General features: G+C 42.6%; 1 protein-coding gene across 6 annotated transcripts in view; it reads left to right on the top strand.

Moving 5' to 3' along the window:
* Positions 1-4,450: 4,450 nt before the first annotated feature.
* LOC146670640 (dedicator of cytokinesis protein 3-like) overlaps positions 4,451-19,900 on the top strand; it is a 250,680-nt gene continuing 235,230 nt past the window's right edge. For 5 of the 6 annotated variants that reach the window (XM_085407637.1, XM_085407636.1, XM_085407633.1 and 2 more), the window contains exon 1: positions 4,452-5,186. In XM_085407637.1, the coding sequence (XP_085263763.1) occupies positions 5,150-5,186 (37 nt within the window). In that variant the 5' untranslated portion in view covers positions 4,452-5,149. Of the gene's footprint in view, positions 5,187-19,900 lie in introns of all 6 variants that reach the window. The other variant, XM_085407632.1, reaches the window with a different exon arrangement.

Below are 19,900 nucleotides of genomic sequence, written 5' to 3'. Positions count from 1 at the left end.
AGATTTTCCAAGTTCGAGTGATGCTAAACAATCACCTGTTGATGAGGGAGAGATGCTGTGGTTTCTGCAGAGCCGTGAGTCCAGACGAGCGTTTCTCCTCGGCTGTGTTACTTTCAGGTCTCTGTGGACAGCAGCGTGTTGAAGTGAGTTCTTATTCGTGGGGAAACGTCGCTCGCTGTCAGTCTCCTCTCTCCGTCCTGTTTCCTCCTCTTCTCAGTTTCATCTGTTCCTCCTTTTTTCCCGGCAGCGAGCTGACCCTGCCTGCGCCGACGCCTCCAGCATTCTGATTTGTTCTCTGAATGTTTTAAATCCTTTCATTCCGATCTTGAATGTGACATTGTGCATATATTGCCGGTGGGCTGTGGAACAAATAGTTGAATCATAAAGAGTCGAGCGTGGTCATCAGAGACAGAAAAACATGAAAGAGATGCAGGACTCAGGAAAACTGCTACAGCACTAGACGGTGAGGAATCCCATTCACAGGGCAGCTTTCTTTCAGTTAACGGATCATTTTTACTCCCACAGTATGTTTTGATAGTTTGTATAACCGGTGTGCCTTCTGTGGGAACATTATTATTCCTGCCAGACACACAGAGGTTGAGTGGAAACCATGGAGGGGGTGATATCAGGATATTTCATCTCCGAGTCTGAAAACTACAAATGTGAGCCTCTGTTTCTCTGGATTGGAAGAGCTGTCACGTCGTGAACACTTACGGGGACACATTAAGCTAATGGGTTCGTCTCGCTGGAGTCCACACGTGGAAATTAAATCTTCATTTTAAATATTTTTTGCATCCCATTCTCGTCCACAGGTGTAAAGTGTGGCAGCAAACAGAAATAATGTTGCCATGGATGCGCTGGGTTTAGTTGGGCTGCAACTTCTGTTTTTAACTTTTTATTGTTCATATTCTGTAAATATAAGTACGCTGAAAATACCGCCTACAGCTCTGCTTAGTTTGAGTCTGTGTGTACCACAAATTACTTTGAAACTGAAGAAAACCTTAAACCCTGATTCTCAGTGCAGCTTCTGAGTGCTTTAGTAGACGTCATCAGTCACTCTGTCCTCTGGTCATTTACAGTTTTTTCTGATTGCTTAAGCACATTTTTTGTAACTATTGGCTAATTTTGCAAAACTCTTCACACAAATAAGAAAACCTGTCACCCAATAATCAAAACATTGTAGTTCTCTTGCAAAAGCAAACACAGCTAGATTAACTCTTCACACCTTCGTAAAAATGGTGTTTCCGTATCAAACAGTACACACAAGCCATCATCTACTAAGCACACAATGCGCCAACTGCACACTGATGGTATGAATACAAAACACATCTGGCTTTTGCTTTCTCTGTGCACAAGGTAGGCTATGTCAGTTTGAGCTCATACTTCTGTCATAGATCCATAAGCATAGAGGGATCCAAACTTCAAGTACTGCTGTTTATTCAAACACATCAAAACAAACACAAGTGTTCATTTCCAAGTATAGGATTATTTGCAATCGCCATAATGACTATATGGGTTACTTGGTCTGCAGTGAACATGCTTCCTCTGCCCCAGCATCTGGTCATCTAGCAATTCTGTAAAGTAACAATTTCAGTATTTGTACATCAATGGTATTGGTGTGTTTCTCATTGGCATATGGCAGTGCTACAAATCTTTGTGCGAAGTGACTGTACTAACCGATTCTCATTTCAAGATGTCCTTATGGTACTTGCTACAGTGTAGCGGCTCGAGTTAGGCTGGACCCGTTGGCCAGCTACCCTCAGGGTCATTCCACGGTTGATGACATGGTCCACTATTGTAGCTCTGATGTCATCAGCAATTCTATTTCTTACTCTTCCTACCCTTCCTCTCCCCCTTCCTCGTCTTCCTCTTGCTCCTCCTTGTCCTTGTCGTCCTCTTCATCCTACTTCTTCACCTCCACGTCCTCTTCCTCGGCCTCCTCTACTTCTCACTCTTTCTGCTCCCTCCATTGTACTCCGCACACACAGCTTACCTGGATTATAGTGCTTAGGCTGATTGCAAAGTGAACTAATTATCTAAAAAAGTTTTCACATGTGAAAGTGTGCCAGACAGTTGGCAAATTAGTGTTAATGATAGCCATACATGTGTATACTTTTGCTAGGAGTGTGTTGGAAATTTGGTAATTGAGTGTTGTGCAGTGAATTGTGCCTACAGTTTTGCAAAGTGTGTGTTACAAAATTGCAAACTGAGTGCAAAGCAGTTTTTGTGCTTTTAGTTTTGCAAACTCAGTGAGTGGTTTTGCTATAAGTCTGAATAGTTTTAGAGATTGTGCTACAGGAATCACAGTTAGGGTTTAAGCATTCAGAAAAAACTGTAAATTATCACCTCCTTTTAGCCACCAAGTTTACAAAAATTAGCCTAAATTTAATGCAAAATCCCCCAATTTGGAAACCTGAAGGTGTTGGTTAATACTGGCAGGTCCAGCTTGTTCTCTGTGAGCTTCAGACTGCATTATATCTGTAAGATACACCAAGACATAAAGATATTTATTGAAATCATAATATTTGACTAATTTTTTTCTAATCATGTGCTCTATTCAATTCGATTTAAATTTGGAAGTCGATTATCACAACAACAGTCGCCTCAAGGTGCTTTATATTGTGCAGTAGACCCTACAATAATAGATACAGAGAAAAACCCAACAATCATATGACCCCCTATGATCAAGCACTTTGGTGACAGTGGGAAGGAAAAACTCCCTTTTAACAGGAAGAAACCTCCGGCTCGGTGAGGGGAGGAAGACAAAAGACACGCTGTGGTAGAGAGGTAATTTTAAATGCAGAATTTCAACAAACATCAGCAAACACACAAACTGTTTGTGTGTTTGTCTCACAGTGTGTTGCAGCTAAAACTCCAGCTGCTTATTTCACCGGGAGAGAAAAGACAGAGAGCTAAGTTCACTCAGAGATGGAGAAAGATAAGAAAGACAGGAGAGGAGAGGAAGAAGAGAGCTTAGATTTAAAAGGAAGGGCTGCTCATTTAAAGCTCATATGTAAGTCCCCATGTTTTTAAATCTGTGCATGTGACATGTTTTTCATACTGTGAAACCTGCTGTAAATCAAACTGAGGCAGTTTTTTAAAGGCTGCATGAGAATCTGCAGGATAAACAGCTTAGTTTGCTGCACTGTGATGGATTTGCAGTAAAGAACAGTGTGTGACTGGTGCACAGTGGCTGTGCTTCATGCTCACAGCTTATAGCAGAGATTCATATGAATGTTAGCTGATGATGCTGATATTCATTCACTGAATCTCACCTTCATACCAACTTTATAGTATCTAATGTAAAGACAGCATCAACAGTGTACTGTCAGTGCAGAGGATGGGCATCAGCCAGGACAACTCATAAAACATCTGCTCACATCTGGCTGAATTCAGGCATGTACACCCACAAAAGCAGCAGGTCAGCTGATCACAGCCTGTACACTAAGAACATCTACTGGAGCTCTCAGTAGAAGTTATTGTGAGTTATGATTGTTTTCCCCACACTGAGCCATTACAACCAGTTTAGTGTCCCCCCACCGGCTGCATCCACGTTAGCCCCTGACTGCTCACATTTTCCTGTTCAGAGGCAAAGTCACCCTCTACATTCTCTGCTCATGAGATTCAAGATGAGAATATTTATTAGAATTAAAGTTTAAACTGATGTAAAGTTTGTATTGTCATCTGCTAATATTATTTAATTATTACAGTAATAAAGCACAAGGCTCAGTTAGCTTTGCATAAAAATAGCTGGTAGTAACGTCCTCCAAAGAACTACTTTTACTTTCTTACTTTGAGTACTTTTCAGAGGCGAAGTTGAATCAGTACTTCAACTTTGACTGTAGTATTTTTCAACACTAGTACTTCTTTTTAAGTACAGAATATCTGTACTTTGGCCACCTCTGATTGTTATGAGCAGTGCACTATATTACCCCCCCTCGTAGATGGGTCGTTGACTATGATGAAGACAAATAAAAAATATAAATATTTATTGTGAAAATCTGCTCATAAGAAAAGGAAAATTAAAATGCTTTAAGGTTTCTTTCTCAACGCTGTGTCATATCACCATATTTGTGACACAGCTGTCACAGCGCGTGCTGCTCTGAAGTGTCCACGCGGGGGCGCAGCACGCGCAACAAACGCGCGTGGAGCTGCTGAGCTGCAGACGGCTGTCATTAGCGGCTGTACACGCGTGTCAGTGACAGCACGACCGAGGCTGTGTCACGGTGCTGTAAAGTGATGTCACGGCCGGTGTGTGCGCGCGTGCGCGATACTGCACATGCTCAGAGTAATTCTAAGTGAGTTTATATATTATATATATATTTGCGTCTTTTATTCCCACTCGTGGTCTGAGGGGTCAGCCGCCGTAGGCTCCTGTGCGCGTGCAGGCTGTGCAGACCAAACGAGCCCCCCCCCCCTCCTGACCACCTCAGCCGCGCTCCACCCTGATCCTCTTAAACTGACGGAGGCTTCCCCGCTGCTGCGCACGGCTCGCACGCAGACGGGACTGAGCTTTTTCTTCATCTGCTCACGACAAGTTCAGCAGCTGCGAGGGAAGGAAGCGAGGTTCAGACGCATGGTTCAAAGACACAAGAGCACCAGAAGCTTCGCTCTGGAGGGATGCTCACTGAGTGAGGACAGGATTCCCGAGCCCGGACAGAACTTGACGGGAAACACGAGTGATCGTGGGATTTTCCTGAATGGGAAAGTCTCGCGCTCTAATGAAATCCTCATAAATCATAGTTCATCTGCTCCGGCCGCCTTTTTGCTTAACCAAATGCCACTCTAATGCCCACAGGTGGGGTTAAAAGCCCCCTGTTTGGCTTGAAATCGCCTTGACGCCCCTGTGGAGGATTTCTCTGGCGGTTCGTTCCCGAGGAGCGCAGCACAGCCGCTGAGATGGACCGACACACTGCGCCATGCGTCACCGCCAACCTGACAGGATACTAACCGTCATTTATTTAAGACAACTTTCACATTTTCAGAGTGGTTTAAGGTTGTTTTTTTTCCCCGTAGCCATTTTCAGTAAACTTTTGCTCCGCGGTCCTCCTCGTCTTTCTCGTCGTCACTCGGATTTCCATGAAGCGACCCATCGGGTGATTATAGCTACTTTCTTTAGAGGATTTTGCTGTGGGTGCAGCAGGACATCATGTGGACGCCGACAGAGGATGAGAAAATTGGAGTGGGTGAGTAAATCAGTGATGTTTGTCTGATGATGTCCTGGTACACAGCTTTGTTTTTTACGCAGAGGATGGTGCCAAACGCATCACCTCCAGAAACCGCAGTTAATGTTTGCGCACTTTATTTTCGTATAAAAGCATTACAGACATTCAGCTGCTCCTGCGCCTTCGATGTCTAAATCAGGTTGTAAAGTGAAAATCTGTAATCTGTGAAATGAAAGGGGTCATCTCACTGGAATCTGTTCCAAAGAAGCGCCTGTGGGTATGAGGAACTGTGCAGAGACTACAGGTTCTTATCTGCACACCGTCTACAGTATTCCCTTTGAGATGTGTCTGCGGCACCTGAGGCGCTGGAGGCTGGAAATGGTGTTTTGTTTTATCTGTTCTGTCAAGTCCTGTCTCCGGTCTGCGCGCCTGGTCTGTGGTCCTTGTCGTCTGTTCTGGTGTGGTAGAACAGATCAGAGCCTTACAGCAGTCCTGTGTAAGTGTGACGGGTGCGGGATGAGAGAGGGGCTGTGTCGTCGCTTCTGGTGTGGGTTTATAGTGCGTGAATGTGGAAAGTGGGTGAAGTGAAACTGAAGCAAGGACAGGAACAGGATGCGGTGATAATGGGCAGTGCAGGTAACTGAGACTTGACAGCAGTGATTGATTACGCAGCGTGCTGTGGCAGCACGATGACGGTGAATGTTTTCAGATGAGAGCTGGTGCTTTGGGCCCGTTAGCCAAAGATCCACAGTCCAATTATTCTCACTCCCCATTTATCTCCCGTTTATCTGCTGCACGTCTTTCAGGCAGCCACACCTAAAGGCCTGTTTGGAAAAACACTGCTGACCCAAAATCGACTTTCTTACCTCCACCAAAGAGATCATGTGATCCAAAAAGTTATAGAGTTGCATCAATGGTGTGGCTATCTGGGAAGTGACGAACGTCTGGAGTCAGCAAGGATCCAGGAACGACTCTAAACATTGTGAGATATGGTTAAATCATGTTGCCACAAGTACACATGACATTAAAGAGAAACGCTGAGTGACATCATCTTGATGTTCTCATGAAAATATCACAAACTCATCAACGTCCTGGAAGGATATTTTAGTGTGTGTGGAGTATTGTTCTTGGTCTTGTGCTCCTGCTGTGTTGGTGCTTTTTAAATGTTTGTTGCGAATTTTGCTGGATCTCTAAAGATTTTTTTTTTGTGTGCAGTCTTGTCACTAAAACTTCAGCCATGAACTCTTTACTGTCATTTTCAGGCCTGTTTATACAATAAAATGATTGGTTATGGAGGACGGTCTCTGCCTATTCCCAGGCCTACTCTGTCCTACATGTCACGTTGATCAAGGAACAAAATCTTAATTTAATTTTATAAGAATTTTATTGACACTCTAATCAACGTATATTTATGAATGCAGCATAAAATCTCCTTAATAATAATTACTGCTCCCGGCTGCAGAAGTACCAATTATAACCTTTATTTTACTTTCTAATGGCACTGGCAGCATGCCTGTATCTAATGTGGATTGCTCAAATCTGATTGGTGCATGAGCATTTCCGGTACCAGTACCGCAGGTTGCACTGCCTCTTGGACCATCCTGCTTTATTTTACAGCTGTTCTTTACCTTCCCCTCAGCACTGCTATCTTTGTGGTACAGGTCATGTTCAAGGAGCTCTTCCTCTGATGGTTATACTAACTTTCAGTTTCTTGATTCTTTCATTGTGTCAATACTCTGAGAAGATGATTTTCATGCTTATTGTATACTTTAGTGAGATTTTGAGTATTTCATGACCCCCCCCCCCCCCCCCCCCCCTCGTTGTCTCTCTCTCAAACGATTAAACATTTCCTCACTAATTGGCCCCGAGACCACCCATGCAGGTGGAACACTGTGTACTCAGTGATCTTAACTTGGACAGTTCAAGAAAATTAGCATAGGTATTTCACATGAGGTGCCAGACTTCCTGTCCCCGATGGGCAGAGGTATCGACTGACAGCTGCCAGGATCTTTCCGAGCGACCAATCCGGTGAAATGCCACACAATGTCTGCAGCGTGAGGGAGCGAGGCCTCTGCTGACAGGAAGTCAATTTGGGCAGTCATGACTCTGCCAATCTGTTAATTGGAAAGAGACATTAGCTGAATTTAAATGAGAGGCTGTGGGTGTTTTTCCTGCTTCCTGATACCTTCAGTAGACTCCAGCTGAGGATGCGTGCTGCGGCTGTTTGATTTACTCTGCTAGAAGCCTCTTAGCATCGAAATCAGAATTGTGCCACATCTTACAAGCCTTCACATCGCCCGCTGGTAGACTCCATAAAAGGAAAACGGCACCATAATCTGACAGTGCAGGAGTGTGGAAAGCAATCGTGAATATCACCCTTCAAAGACTCCATCACACAGAACATTAGGTGTTCGCTTAAAGTGCCACACATTTCACTCTGCAGGGTGGTGACACTGCTGGAAAAAGAGATCCACACGATAATGACATCGTAAGAGCAGCACAGGTGCAGTCGTCACCGCCCACATGTTCACAGTAAATCTGACAGCTTAGTTATCTTTTAGGAGAATCGTAAGAAAAGACATTCGGGAAATGGACTCTAAAGTTCTGTAAAAGTCCATCACGAAAACAACTTTGTTATTAAAATGATAATTGTCATAAATTTTCTATAAAGTTATGGAAAAGTCACCTGATTTGGATGTTACCCTCACACTGATTGATCATTATCAGTTATCTATCAGACCCCCACGAGCAGAACATGGCAACTGTGGGGAGGAAGAACTCCCTTTTAACAGAAAGAGATCTCTAACACCTGTTGTCAGAGACCTCTAGTGGCCATGTGAAAAAATGCTTGAGACATTTCCTGATGTGGTAAAATAAGAAAATGGAGCTTTGGGTTGGGAAAAAGATGATACTTACCAAGTACTAACGCAAACTAAACAGTGTAAAAAACTACATTGAATATTTTAATGAAAGCTCAGTCCAGAAATCCAGAGTCAAGTGGACCAAGCCTCCACTGCCGTCCTCTCTCTCTTCAGCAGTGTGGAGTCACCATCACGAGTGAGGTGATGGCTGCCGTGTAGAGGGTAGAGGAGGAAATAAGTATGGGACCGATAACATCTGATAACGGCCGTTTGGTGCGCTGACAATACGGAAACGTGGAAAAAATGATGTGTAACTGTGACTGACTGAGAGCTGAAAAAAGGAAAAGAAAGAGGAAATTCTTTATTTGCCACTGGATAGAGGGAAGAACGCAGAAATCCTAAAAACACCGTCCTTTGAAACTACAGAGTCGCGTATCCCTTCAATGTTTCCATGTAAGTATGCTTTGTGTGCCCTTTGTTAATCCAGCCATTTGTGTTTTTGCTGCATAATGCTTTGCATACCAAGGCAGGGAGAGTGGTAACTCATAGAGCCCTTCCAATGGAGCTGGGATGACTAGTGCCTGGTTGTAGAAAACAGCTATTCAGCTGCATGAATGCAGCTTTGTGGCACCCATAGAGGTTCCTGAATGCAGCTTCACCTCCCCCAGGGCTGCACAGCACAGCACTCAGTTCTCACACTCAGATAACACAGAACGCACACAGACAGACAGACAGGCAGAGAGGAAGACAGATGGACAAATGAACAGACGTTCCAGACAGCCTCCTTATGAAATGCACCTGCTGAAGATGAGAACTCTCTCTGTTAGCCACAGAAAAGTTTGCAAATCAGTCAGTCTGTGTTTAAAATTGCAAGAGTACTGAAGCTGTATGTGAAGGGTTTACATTCTGGGCCTTAGAAGTGATACTTATTCAGAAGTTTTTTCTAATGGCCAGCAGGGGGCGTTCCTCTGATTTCAAAGGTAATTCTGACGGTGTAGAAATCTACGAGGAAAAAGTTCCACAGTTCACCTGAGCTGTCCACACTTTGTTAGGGAGTTCATGAGCCCAGTCGCTAGTTTGAAGTCTTATTTAATATGAAGTTATGTTATGTTTGTAAATCGTGATTCCAATTAGAGCCAAAAAGACGGATAAAGGAAGGCACGATTTAGGGCGGAGCTATGTTTTTATTAAGTCACAATTCTATGAGCACTCTGTGTCCAGTCTCAAGACATCAAGACAGTGTGGGGCAAATACCCTGCTAACAGGAACGCACTGTTCAGTCTGAGACGTCGTGGTAGCTACGTCCATCTTTTATGTACAGTCTATAATTCCTAGCAAATTCAACTGTAAATCATCAGGTTTCCTGATATCCAAACATCCTCCTACATAAAACACACAGATGGTTCATTGTTGTTTAGACACACTGAAATCAGAAAGAACTGACACACACAACACACAGGTGGGCAGGTGACTTTAACACAGACATGTCGTACAGCATCACATTCGTCACACCTCCAGCAGGCGTGCAGCAGCGTACACGGCGCTAAAACGGTAACACTGTGAAGGTGACAGAGGTGTGAAGGAGCGCGGCACCTTGTTTGTCTCTCTTTGTCTTCACTCTGACTTATTTATTCTGGACCAGCTTTTCATTTTGCCGCCGTCGCCTGTGCTCATCTGTCACTGCTGTGAACCGGAGGGTGGGGGGCTGGAGAGGGCTTCTAGTGTCAGACTTTATAAACCAACTTTAATGAATTCTTATGTCATTTGTTTTCCTCGCCTTTGAGTCAGACTCGGCCTATTTGTCAAATGTCATAGCTTCATCGTAAAAAACTTATCTTGACAAGACTTTGAAGGATGATGCGTCACTGGGCTATATCCGGTGTGAATAAGCGGCTTGATGGCGGTCAGAACATTGGAGAACAAGCTTAAGGATGTGAGAAACTTTTATTATCGTCAGAGGACATTTTTTGTACTTCTGATAAGTTTTGGAGGAAATCACCTCTTTTTGTGGCTGTTGGAGGAACTTGGAGGATAAAAGTCATCACAATTATGCTTTCAGGATCTTTATTTTTTGGAACGTTGAGCCTATTTTCATTCTGGGTGGTCAATTAATGCCATTTCGTCAAAGCGCTGAGTGGCTCCTTGATGTACTAAGTGTCCTCTGGCAGTGAAGTTCTGTCATTAATGAAACAAGTCTGTCATTTTTCTTTACTGACTGCTTGTGTGGATACCGCCCACGTGGACTTTGTACAACTCTAAAACCTTACAGTGGTCAGTTCTGCTGCGGCTGGTGTGTCAAAGCCCTGAAACCAAAGTGAAGCTTTAGGCATAACAGGGCGAGGCCGACACCTTTTGGAAAAAGATGATGCTGCATCTGCACAGGCGAGTCACCAAGTCTGTTTCTTCTGAAAGAGCCTTTTAACTCTTATTTAAATACACTTTACACATTTCTGCCTTCAGAAAAATCCAACTCCCTAAAGATAAAATCTTCATGTTCTTTAGAAATATTTGATGCATTTTTCCATAAACTAAAAATGTTTTTTGTGATGTGAAAAATAAACTTTCCTACATTCACATTATAAATGAATCCTCGCCGTATTCACTTCAGCAAGTCATTAATTTACTGCCTGAAAAATCTGCTTCTGTGAATGTGATAAAGTACAGTTCCATAAAAGAAAACATTATATCTGCTTTTATGTCCTTTTATGAGACGATACTTTTAATGTGGTTTGTGCCCAACAATGATTTGTACATCTGAAGTTTGTCTTTGAGGAAATACGTTCACTCTCTCTTCTGTCATGACTCTGCCACTCATGAACCATTAGGCGAGAAGAACTCAAGTTGGACACGATGAATTATCACCACTGCCTGTGGAAACTGATAGCAAGTCCGTCCATCCATTCATCCATCCAGGTCCATCACTCCTTCAGTCCGTCTTTTAATCCCACGTCAAAGCAACGAGTTAACAAAGACACAGATTGTCCTTATTAATATGGTCCTTTCTTAAAGGGCTTGTGTACTGTATCATAAGGTAAAGACAGTCCTTTTCTGTGTCTCTTGCTCTGACTTTTGGAAAGTTTTAGTAAGTTTCTCAGATACGATTCAAGCACGATTGTTACTGTGCTGAAGGGACCTTAGGAACACACCCCTGTTCAGCTGCTCAACATACCCAGTCCATCTAATTTCTCCACTGCTTATCCTGTTTGCGTCTCACAGGGTTAAAGCCTCTCAGAGCATTGGTCAAGAGGTTTATCTCAAAGAATAAGATTATTTCTGCAGACCCTGTTTTATAAATGCAAGCTTAATCTGTATTAGGAGGCCATTTTTCTGATTGCTTTGACCTGAAAACCAGCCTGTTGTCTGTTAGTGTTTTGGTGCCGGTGCTGATGTTTTGACAAAGCTGTGAACATCTCAAAGATACGCCCAAACTATTCCTCACTGATGTGGACGAGGTGATGAATGACATCAGTGCAACAGTAGGATGGGTTGCTCAGTTCGTCACATTTATGATCTTGTAAGGGAACCCTTGATGACACATTCTGACACACTGTGTTTGTCCTGTTTTTCATAATTTTCCATTGTGAAGATGTGCATTTGAAGTCAAACGTGGCTAAAGTCAAAAAGATACAAAATCCCAAATGGGACACAGGTGAGAAACCCGCAGCTTCCATCAGAATTTGACAGAAAAACAATATTTCACACCCTAGAATGAGAACACGTGGAGAAACACCAACGCCTACTACATGATCATCGAACTGTGCTGCTCGTGAGCTTTGGAAGCGTCAAACAGTTGCACACTTATCAGCATTCACATGTTTGTGACCCAGATTTATAGCTTTGGTCATATGGCTTCTATAACATAAGTCTCAGAGGACAGAAGCATCAAACTGGTAGGAAGTCTCACGTGGTTTGCAGGATACTGAAACGTAAGCAGGTCAGGCTTCTCCGGGGCTAACTGCTGACAGTTTTAAGAGCCTATAGATGATCTCAAAGGCTTTCTATGGAATACCAAGCTGCTGGTGCACATGAGACGTTCGCCAAACATCAGTAGGTCTCATGGCTTTCAATGTGCGTAGCTTGTTTACCTACAGCGCACTGATAACTGGTCACTATGCACGTGTACTTGATTAATAAAAGTACCTGCTCTCACCTGTTCACGTCATCTGGTGATGGGGCGGGACTTTGTGTAGATCACAGTGTTTACACTGAATAAAGCAGTTTGTGTTGTTTGTTCCTGATCTGTTCTCTGCATGAAAATGTTGCGCTGGGAAAAGATTATGCAGCACAGTGATATAAATACACACAATAAATAAATGTATTCTATTGCAATCAGTTCAGCTTAATTAGTTAATGGCATCCCGTAGCAAACCCCAGCAGCACTTTGCAACTGCATAAAAGATAAGTAACTAATTACACCAAATGAATACCGACTAACTTCATGGGTTAGAAAGAGGCAGAGAAAGAGAACACAGGCAGAGGGGAGTCAGAGCGGAGATACGGTGAGGTAATCAGACTGAGAGGGAGACGCTGAGCTGGTAATGTTGTGTTGTTTCCAGCTGACAACTAGTCGGCTAAACAGAAGGTGAAGTCATCACCGCAGTCCCCGACTGGCACACACCCAGCGCTCAGCAAGGTGCTTATTACTGTGTGTGTGTGTAACAAGTAACACTCAAAGAACTAATACTTATAAAACAAAGGTCTTTTGATTACAAAGTTCTTTGCAGTTCTTAAAAATGATTGCCAGCATCTAAAGTGCACATTACATCAGCCTTGTGTTCTGGTTTTGCATTGATTGTAACTGCGTCTTTTGTGGGTAACATTTTCATAAAAGGTGCAGCACAGACGCTTTTATTCAGTCCTGTCATTCTGCATATAAGCAGGTCATTAATTTGCTTTTATGTTTTTAATTTTAATCAGAACGACTACAACTGTAATCAAGAGCAGATTCTTTTTTTCTTCCAAGGCCCATTAATGAAAACAGACACGACACCGGAGCAGCGTGAAGAGAACGCGTTGTTTTGGAGGTCGGTTGCTGGCTAAACCAACTAAGATTTATCAGATGGATAGGGTGTCATGGGATGTCAGCTGGCCTGAGATCAGCTGATCGTGGATGATCTAAACTAACAGAAATCAACAAAATACAAAAAGGAAGAAAGCCTTTGAGATCAATTTACTGGTTTTACAGGCTTTGATCTAACATGAGTGTTCAGGTTAAGCATGCCTAAACTGGTTAAATCAGTTACATTTGTTCACACGTACATTAAGAACAAAACACTGGTGTGTGTTTCATCAGGTAAAATGCTATCAGAGGACAAGTTTCCCTGGGAGGGGTGAAGTGAGCATGGCTGGATTCAATTGGCTGCTGCAGGGAGAGGCAGATGGCTTGATCTGCTAAGACACACTTCTCTGTGTAGGTGAAAATTGTGCTGGTCCAACCTTTTGTGAACTCTGGTGGGTGCTGTCCTTAGGCCTAAACATGACCAGTGCCAGTGTTAACACACAATACCGAGCGCTGCTCTTGTGTGAGCGAGGTGGACTCAGTGCTGTTTCTGTTCTCAGCCTTCACACGCGATGTGAGGAGGCTGAAAGATTAAAGTATGATGAGGCTTGAGAGCAGCTGGCTGCTGTCCGTGGTGCTGAAACACACCCAGTCGAGCAGGGATGGGGGGTGGAGGAGATCCTCGCCTCCATCACGTACTTTCTCCCTCCTCTGGAGAAACAGAAAGTTAAGTCACGATAAAGAGGTTGCAGCGTTTTCGCACGTAGGCGGGGAAGTTCATCACACGCAGCAGTAAGCTCGTGTGTACGATATGAGTCGTGCTTCATACCCAAAATAAAAACCAAGGCGGCCCTTACAAACTTGAAAATGCATTTTGGTTTATACTGAACAGCAGTTGAAGAGAAGAAGCCAAAAGCAAAGAGCTCAGAGAGGGATTACTCAGAGCCCAGCAGCGTGTTTAACGTTTCCTGCGTCCCGGAGTCATTTTGAAATGATTTCTTCAAAATAAGGATATTTTACATCGCAGTGTGTGTTCGTGGATGCTTTGGGGATATGCTGATTTCTACTTATGTCCTCTGTGTATTTTATGTATTTGAACAAGTATGTATTTTTGTGTATTTCAGTGCAAGCGCACCTCTTTCCTTTTACAGTTTTACTTCCTGCTTAAAAGCCCAAACTCTCACACACACAGTGTTTAGTTCAGTCTGAGCCAAGATGGCGGATCTTCCAACGTAGTCCAGCAGAGGCGGTCTCTTCTGTCCTCATCCATGTCCATATGAACAAAACAAATGTTTTCCACTTTTAAAGGGTAAAAAGTGCATTTAGAGGCTGCAGGGTTGGAGGTGGTAATCCTTTACTATTTATCATTAAAACTTGCTTAGTCAATAAAACTACTGTGTTAGGACTAGAAGACAATCCAGTGGTTTCTATTCTTGACAAAATACACCCATCAGACCCAAACAGAAATCCATAAGTTTCAGAGACAAACTTATAAAGAATTAGCATCAAAAACATGAATTCATAGACTGAGCTGAGGGCCTGTCATCCGGCCTGAGTTTGATGGAAGCTTCCAGCCCTGCAGGCCAGCAGGTATCGCTCGTATGAAAGAAATCTGAAATTAAAATATAAACAAACAAATGAAAAAGAGGTGGACACACACCACACATTTTCATATTAAGGTTAACTTAAGAATTTGTGTTACACTTACTGACCTAAATTATCACGATTATGTTGTGTACAATAAAAAAGCATCCCTAGCTTTTCATGTGCTTCTGCTTTTCAGTCCAATAGATGTGTTAATGAAGCTCCCATTAAACATCCTCTGTATTCTAATGCCATCAGTGCGTGTTGATTCAGACTGAGCGTGTTATGCCCACAGAAACACCCTGTGGATTTTTTTTAAACTCTCCTCTCAAATTCTCTTTAGACTTGAGACTTTAATCTCGGTGTCTGTCACCGTCATGCTGCCTCTCTGTATCTTTCCCCGTATCTCAGTCTGCTGCTTCCATCTGCAACCCCTCCTGTCTTTATTTGCTTTTATGTGAAAATTCACAATCTCCACATCTCTGTCTATCCCTTACACCCCCATACACACACGTCTATCTTCACTGGCCTCCACTCAAATCACAGTTGGAGCTGGAAACACGGGTGCACCGACTGCACCACAAAGTAAAATTAGAAGAAGGATTCTCAGTGTTGGTGGAGCGACTGTTACTGGAACAGGTTAGCACACAATTTGTGACACACTTCTTGCCATCCTGAGATAACTGGAGCTGAGGAACGGCTTTGAAAGTTACCGGATAACGATCTCCCCCATCTCACCCCGCCCTTGTCTGCTCTGTACTCTTCTCCCCACTCTGCCTCACCCCCCGTGGTTCTGGCTCTTGGGGAAGTGAGTTAGGTTGATGTCAAAGCACAGGCTTGTCGTCTAGTTTATATGCACAAAGAGGACAGCTCATCTTTTGAACTGGGATGGTAATTAAAAAAAAAAGAAAAGAAAAGTTTAAAAGAGAATAAAATCATAAAGTTTTAATTTGTGGTCCATGTGTCAGAAAACTCTGGATGTGGGCTGCATCTCCAGCTGGCAGTCAGGCAGTGTGTGTGTGTGTGTGTGTGTGTGTGTGTGTGTGTGTGTGTGTGTGTGTCTCAGGGGTTTTAAACACAGCAGCATTCTAGAGGAGAGTTCCGTTGTTGTTATGGTTACGTTCAGTTTCCGCGGACACCCTGGCAAGGCTGGTTTCTTATCGCCATAACAACGGTCCAACTTCCCAGCCTCCATCCAGAGAGGCGGACCACGAGCGGCTCCGATCACTGACAACATAAACATGTTGCTTCAGTAAAACCAGTTTCTCCGACACAGAAGCTCTGACAGTCACACACACTAACTTTTATCTAAAGTGCAAAGTTACGCAGCTACATCAGTGGGTCGTAGTTTTATCAGACTCTTTTGTCACTGATTGCTGGGTATGTTTACACGGTCACAAGCATCCCGGTGCACGTGTTGGCACATGTAAATATCATCTCCTGATTTAGAGAAAAGTTGCAGATGTTCATCTTTTCCAAAGCTGTAATGTTGCTGGTCAGAGAAAGGCCATAGACTTTATATACCAGATTTAGCTCCTGGGTCTTACAAACAGCATATGCTTGAAATCTGCACTTTATAAAACCAGCAGGATGTGAGTCCTCTGGCTGTAAAAAGAAGTTTATGTTTTATTAAAAGTTTGAGAAAATGTCCCTTGGCTTCCTTGATTCTTGCACTTTTCTGATGATTTTTATGAACTCAGTTCTTAGTTTAAATTCTTTTTTAAAAGGACTTATGTTCATTTTGGTCCCTATTAGAGTCAAAAAGTAGAATAAAGCCTGAGACATGGTTTTAAAAAACCATGCCCAAAAACAGGGCCTGCCAAACCAGCAGGTGATGTTGTGCATCCCAAGCTCGGGGAGTCTTGGGCTGCTGTTCTTCATCATATCAGTTTCTATAACTTTCCTATCCTTTGACAGCCAAATTAAGCAGATCTCTAGACCTTGATTGTTCCATCTGCTATTCCCGTTTCCATTGGTGGAGTTCTGATTCCCACTCCGGAGCCAGTTCCATGCATTTCCATCATGACACCAGGTAACTAGACCGTGTCAAACTTTACAGATTTACTGTCATGAGCCGAATGCAGTTTATACATACGTACGGCCTCACTTACACAGTATTTCATAGTCGAGTCCTGCAGTGTAGCATATCTCCTCCTTTACAATCACTGTCATCTTAGTAGTTTAGGTAAAAAAGTGCAGCCTGCCCACGGTATCCACCTAAGGACCCAGGGTGATGAAGCTTTTCAGACGGTGGTTCCAGATGTGTGGACCTGAACTCACAAATCTGCTGAATTTTAGCGGTTCTGCTGGCACCAGGTCTGCGTGATGTTCTGTGTATCTGCTGTGCATTTGGTAATGCTTTGAATTTTTTGTATTTCTTTTGCTCTTAATTTTATTTTGGTTTGGTTTGAATGTCATCATTGTGTGTGGGATTCCTTGCAACAACACATTGGCCAGCATGAGGAAAAGATTACAGCTTGGGTTAAAATGATTACTTTGCTAATATCAGGATATTTGATAAGTTTAAAGCACTTATGATGCTTAAAAACACTGCTGTTTGGAAATGGTCACATGATCTGTGGTTTACTGTGCTGACCCATCCATTTGACTCTAATAACATGACCTCAGTTACTACGCTGTCTGGAGTCGCCTCCTGAGACTTTAAAAGGATGATTCTGTCATTCTTCTTGAGAATCACTGTCATCCATTTTGGGTGAAACATCCTTCAGGCTGGGCACATTCTTGTGATGCTGTTATTCTCTGTGCAGTCACATCTATCTCCTGTTCATCACTGAGGAGCTCCACTCAAGCAGTTTGTAAATGATTTGAGCGAGGGCTCCTGAGAGAGACAGAGAGGACTCTGTGTCTCTTTAGTTTCCATAGCTGGAATTTAAACTAGCAAACCTTCAGTGGATTTCCTCTGGCTCCTGGCTTTGGCTTCTTCTGCATGTCTCCCAAAAACCTGAAATTACAGAAGTTCTGTTTAACTATCTGTTCTCAATTTACCAACCAAATGAGTTATTCTGGTTTTCAAGGCTGTTTCATGGAATTTGTTTAAATGAAATTTTGTAAATAAGGGTCTTGAAGGTCCCATCCAGAAGCAGATGGCTGGACTTTCAGTGACACTTCAGAAAATCCTCAGATTTCTCTTGAGCTTCACAACTTATTGGTTTATTTTCAACCTTTCACTGTTTTTAGATTGATATCCATTAATGGAGGACATTTTTAGAACCACTGTTTTAATAAAAGTTGCAAACAGCACGATGGAAACACTTCACTACACATAATTGTGTAGTGAAGTGTTATTGGCAAATTGTACATAAAATCAAAATAAACGTAATAATTCTTCAGAAAAATGTTCCACATAATTGTTTTTAGATTTTTATTACAGGTGTTGTAGGTTGATGTCTGACCTGAACATGTATTGCATCCTCATAGTTTGACTTTTAGAAGTTTCTTTCTTTCTTACTCTTTTCAGCCCTCCACACTTTCCCTTGATGTGAATAGAAAGAGGTTGTCAGCCATTCTGGACACAGTTTCTGGAAGTGCAACACCGGCCTGTCTGTCTCTGGATTTATTGATTAGTGCTTTTAAAAAAGGTCAATAGTTCTGCAGTCCTGCAGCTGGTCCAAAGTAAGTTCAACAGAGTTACACTTTTCACAATGTCAACAAATTCCTCCTCCTCTTCAAGTTTATTGATTACAGCTTAAGACTGGGCTGCTTGCAGAGTAGTTTTTATTTGACCTGTTGAGGCCAAGTCGATGAGTAATGAAAGAAAAATACAGCAGAACACGAAGTAAATGAGGGAATTTATTTTTAATCACACATCAGGGAGCAAGTGGGAAAAGCAGGCTTTTGTGTTGTTGTTTGGGTTTTCTAAAGCTTTTTAAACACGTATAAATAGTAGGAGTGCAACGATACTCGTATCGATATTGAACCGTTCGATACAGTGCTTTCGGTTCGGTACGCATATATATCGAACAATACAACATTTTTAATTTATTTTATCAACTTTCCTTCTGACGATGCTGTCTGTGTTGAGCACTCAGTGGATCTGCGCTCGACAGTGCAGCCTAGGCGGAGTAGTCGAACACAGATTTACTGAGCGCAGTGCAAGCTAGCGAGACAGAAGCTAAGCTCCTTGCAACATGGCAAATTGGACCTCCCCCACCCTCATTCAGATCTGGCGTTTGGAACTATTTTGGTCTTCATGTGAAGTATGACCCTGAAGGTAAGCGCGTCATGGACTAAAGTAAAACAGGATGTCGGATGTGCCACGCAATGCTCAATTACATGGGTGGGAGCTAGTGCGTTAACGCAGTTAGCTCGTTAACGGAGATTTGCCGTGTTGTGGCGTTAACGTCATTTCAGATTAACGCTGACAGCACTAGTGGGAACACAACGAATATGACTGCACATTTACGCCGACAGCATCCTAGTGCAAAGACAAGTGGAAGCAGAAAAAAAACAAGCAGCATGCTACAAACTTTACCCGAGTCATTTAGACAGCCGTTAGCACAGGATTCTCCTTATGGGGACCTGACATGTTTAATATGCTGCTGAGAATATAGCCCAGAAGAAGCGTATAGTAGAGCTTTTATTTTGGAAAGAGCCATTTCTCTGTAATAAACTCTCTTTTCCAAAGATGAGTGATTTCTCAATCAGATTTATTTATTATTTTATTACTTTGTTGTTTCAGCAACATTCAATTTAAAAACTGTACTTTTGAGTTAAAATATATATTTATAATTTTAATAAATGACAAATTAAAAAGGCATGAACATTTTTTTGTATCGAAAAAATATTGAACCGTGAATTTTGTGTATCGTTGCGCCCCTAATATATATATATCTTGTAGTTTTGATTGGATGATGGCTGCTTGTGTTGAACCTTCTTATTGTGTTTAACTTGTGGTCTGTGAGCTCCATGGATGAAACGAGAGAATCGAAATCAGAAGCTTCACTGAGCACAAAGTACATTTTTACAGCAAGTGAAAACATCACCACACAAAAAGCCTAAAAAGAAAGACAACAATTCAAAGTCAAAAAAGACAAATATAACTTTTATGAGTTTGCTTTTGATTTTATGAAAACTCCCTTTTGGACCCGGCTCCTACTGTACCACCCTGCATCCTCCGGCTTTCTGTGCAGTGATTCAGGCTCGACAGTGTCTCCACATACAAAGCCGGGGCTACTTTTTAATGAGGCCAGACCCCAAGGTGAGAAAAACAATTACTTATTCAGGCACCGAGGTGAAGAAAGTTTAACACCCCTCATTTATTCCATGTCCGT

The sequence above is a fragment of the Rhamphochromis longiceps genome, linkage group LG5, assembly GCF_057381845.1.
Source record: "Rhamphochromis longiceps isolate RC_006_pf linkage group LG5, R_longiceps_female_GT1.1, whole genome shotgun sequence".
In the NCBI taxonomy this organism is placed as follows: domain Eukaryota; kingdom Metazoa; phylum Chordata; class Actinopteri; order Cichliformes; family Cichlidae; genus Rhamphochromis; species Rhamphochromis longiceps.
Note: the sequence above shows the minus strand (reverse complement) of the source record. Positions and strands in the feature narration are given on the sequence as shown.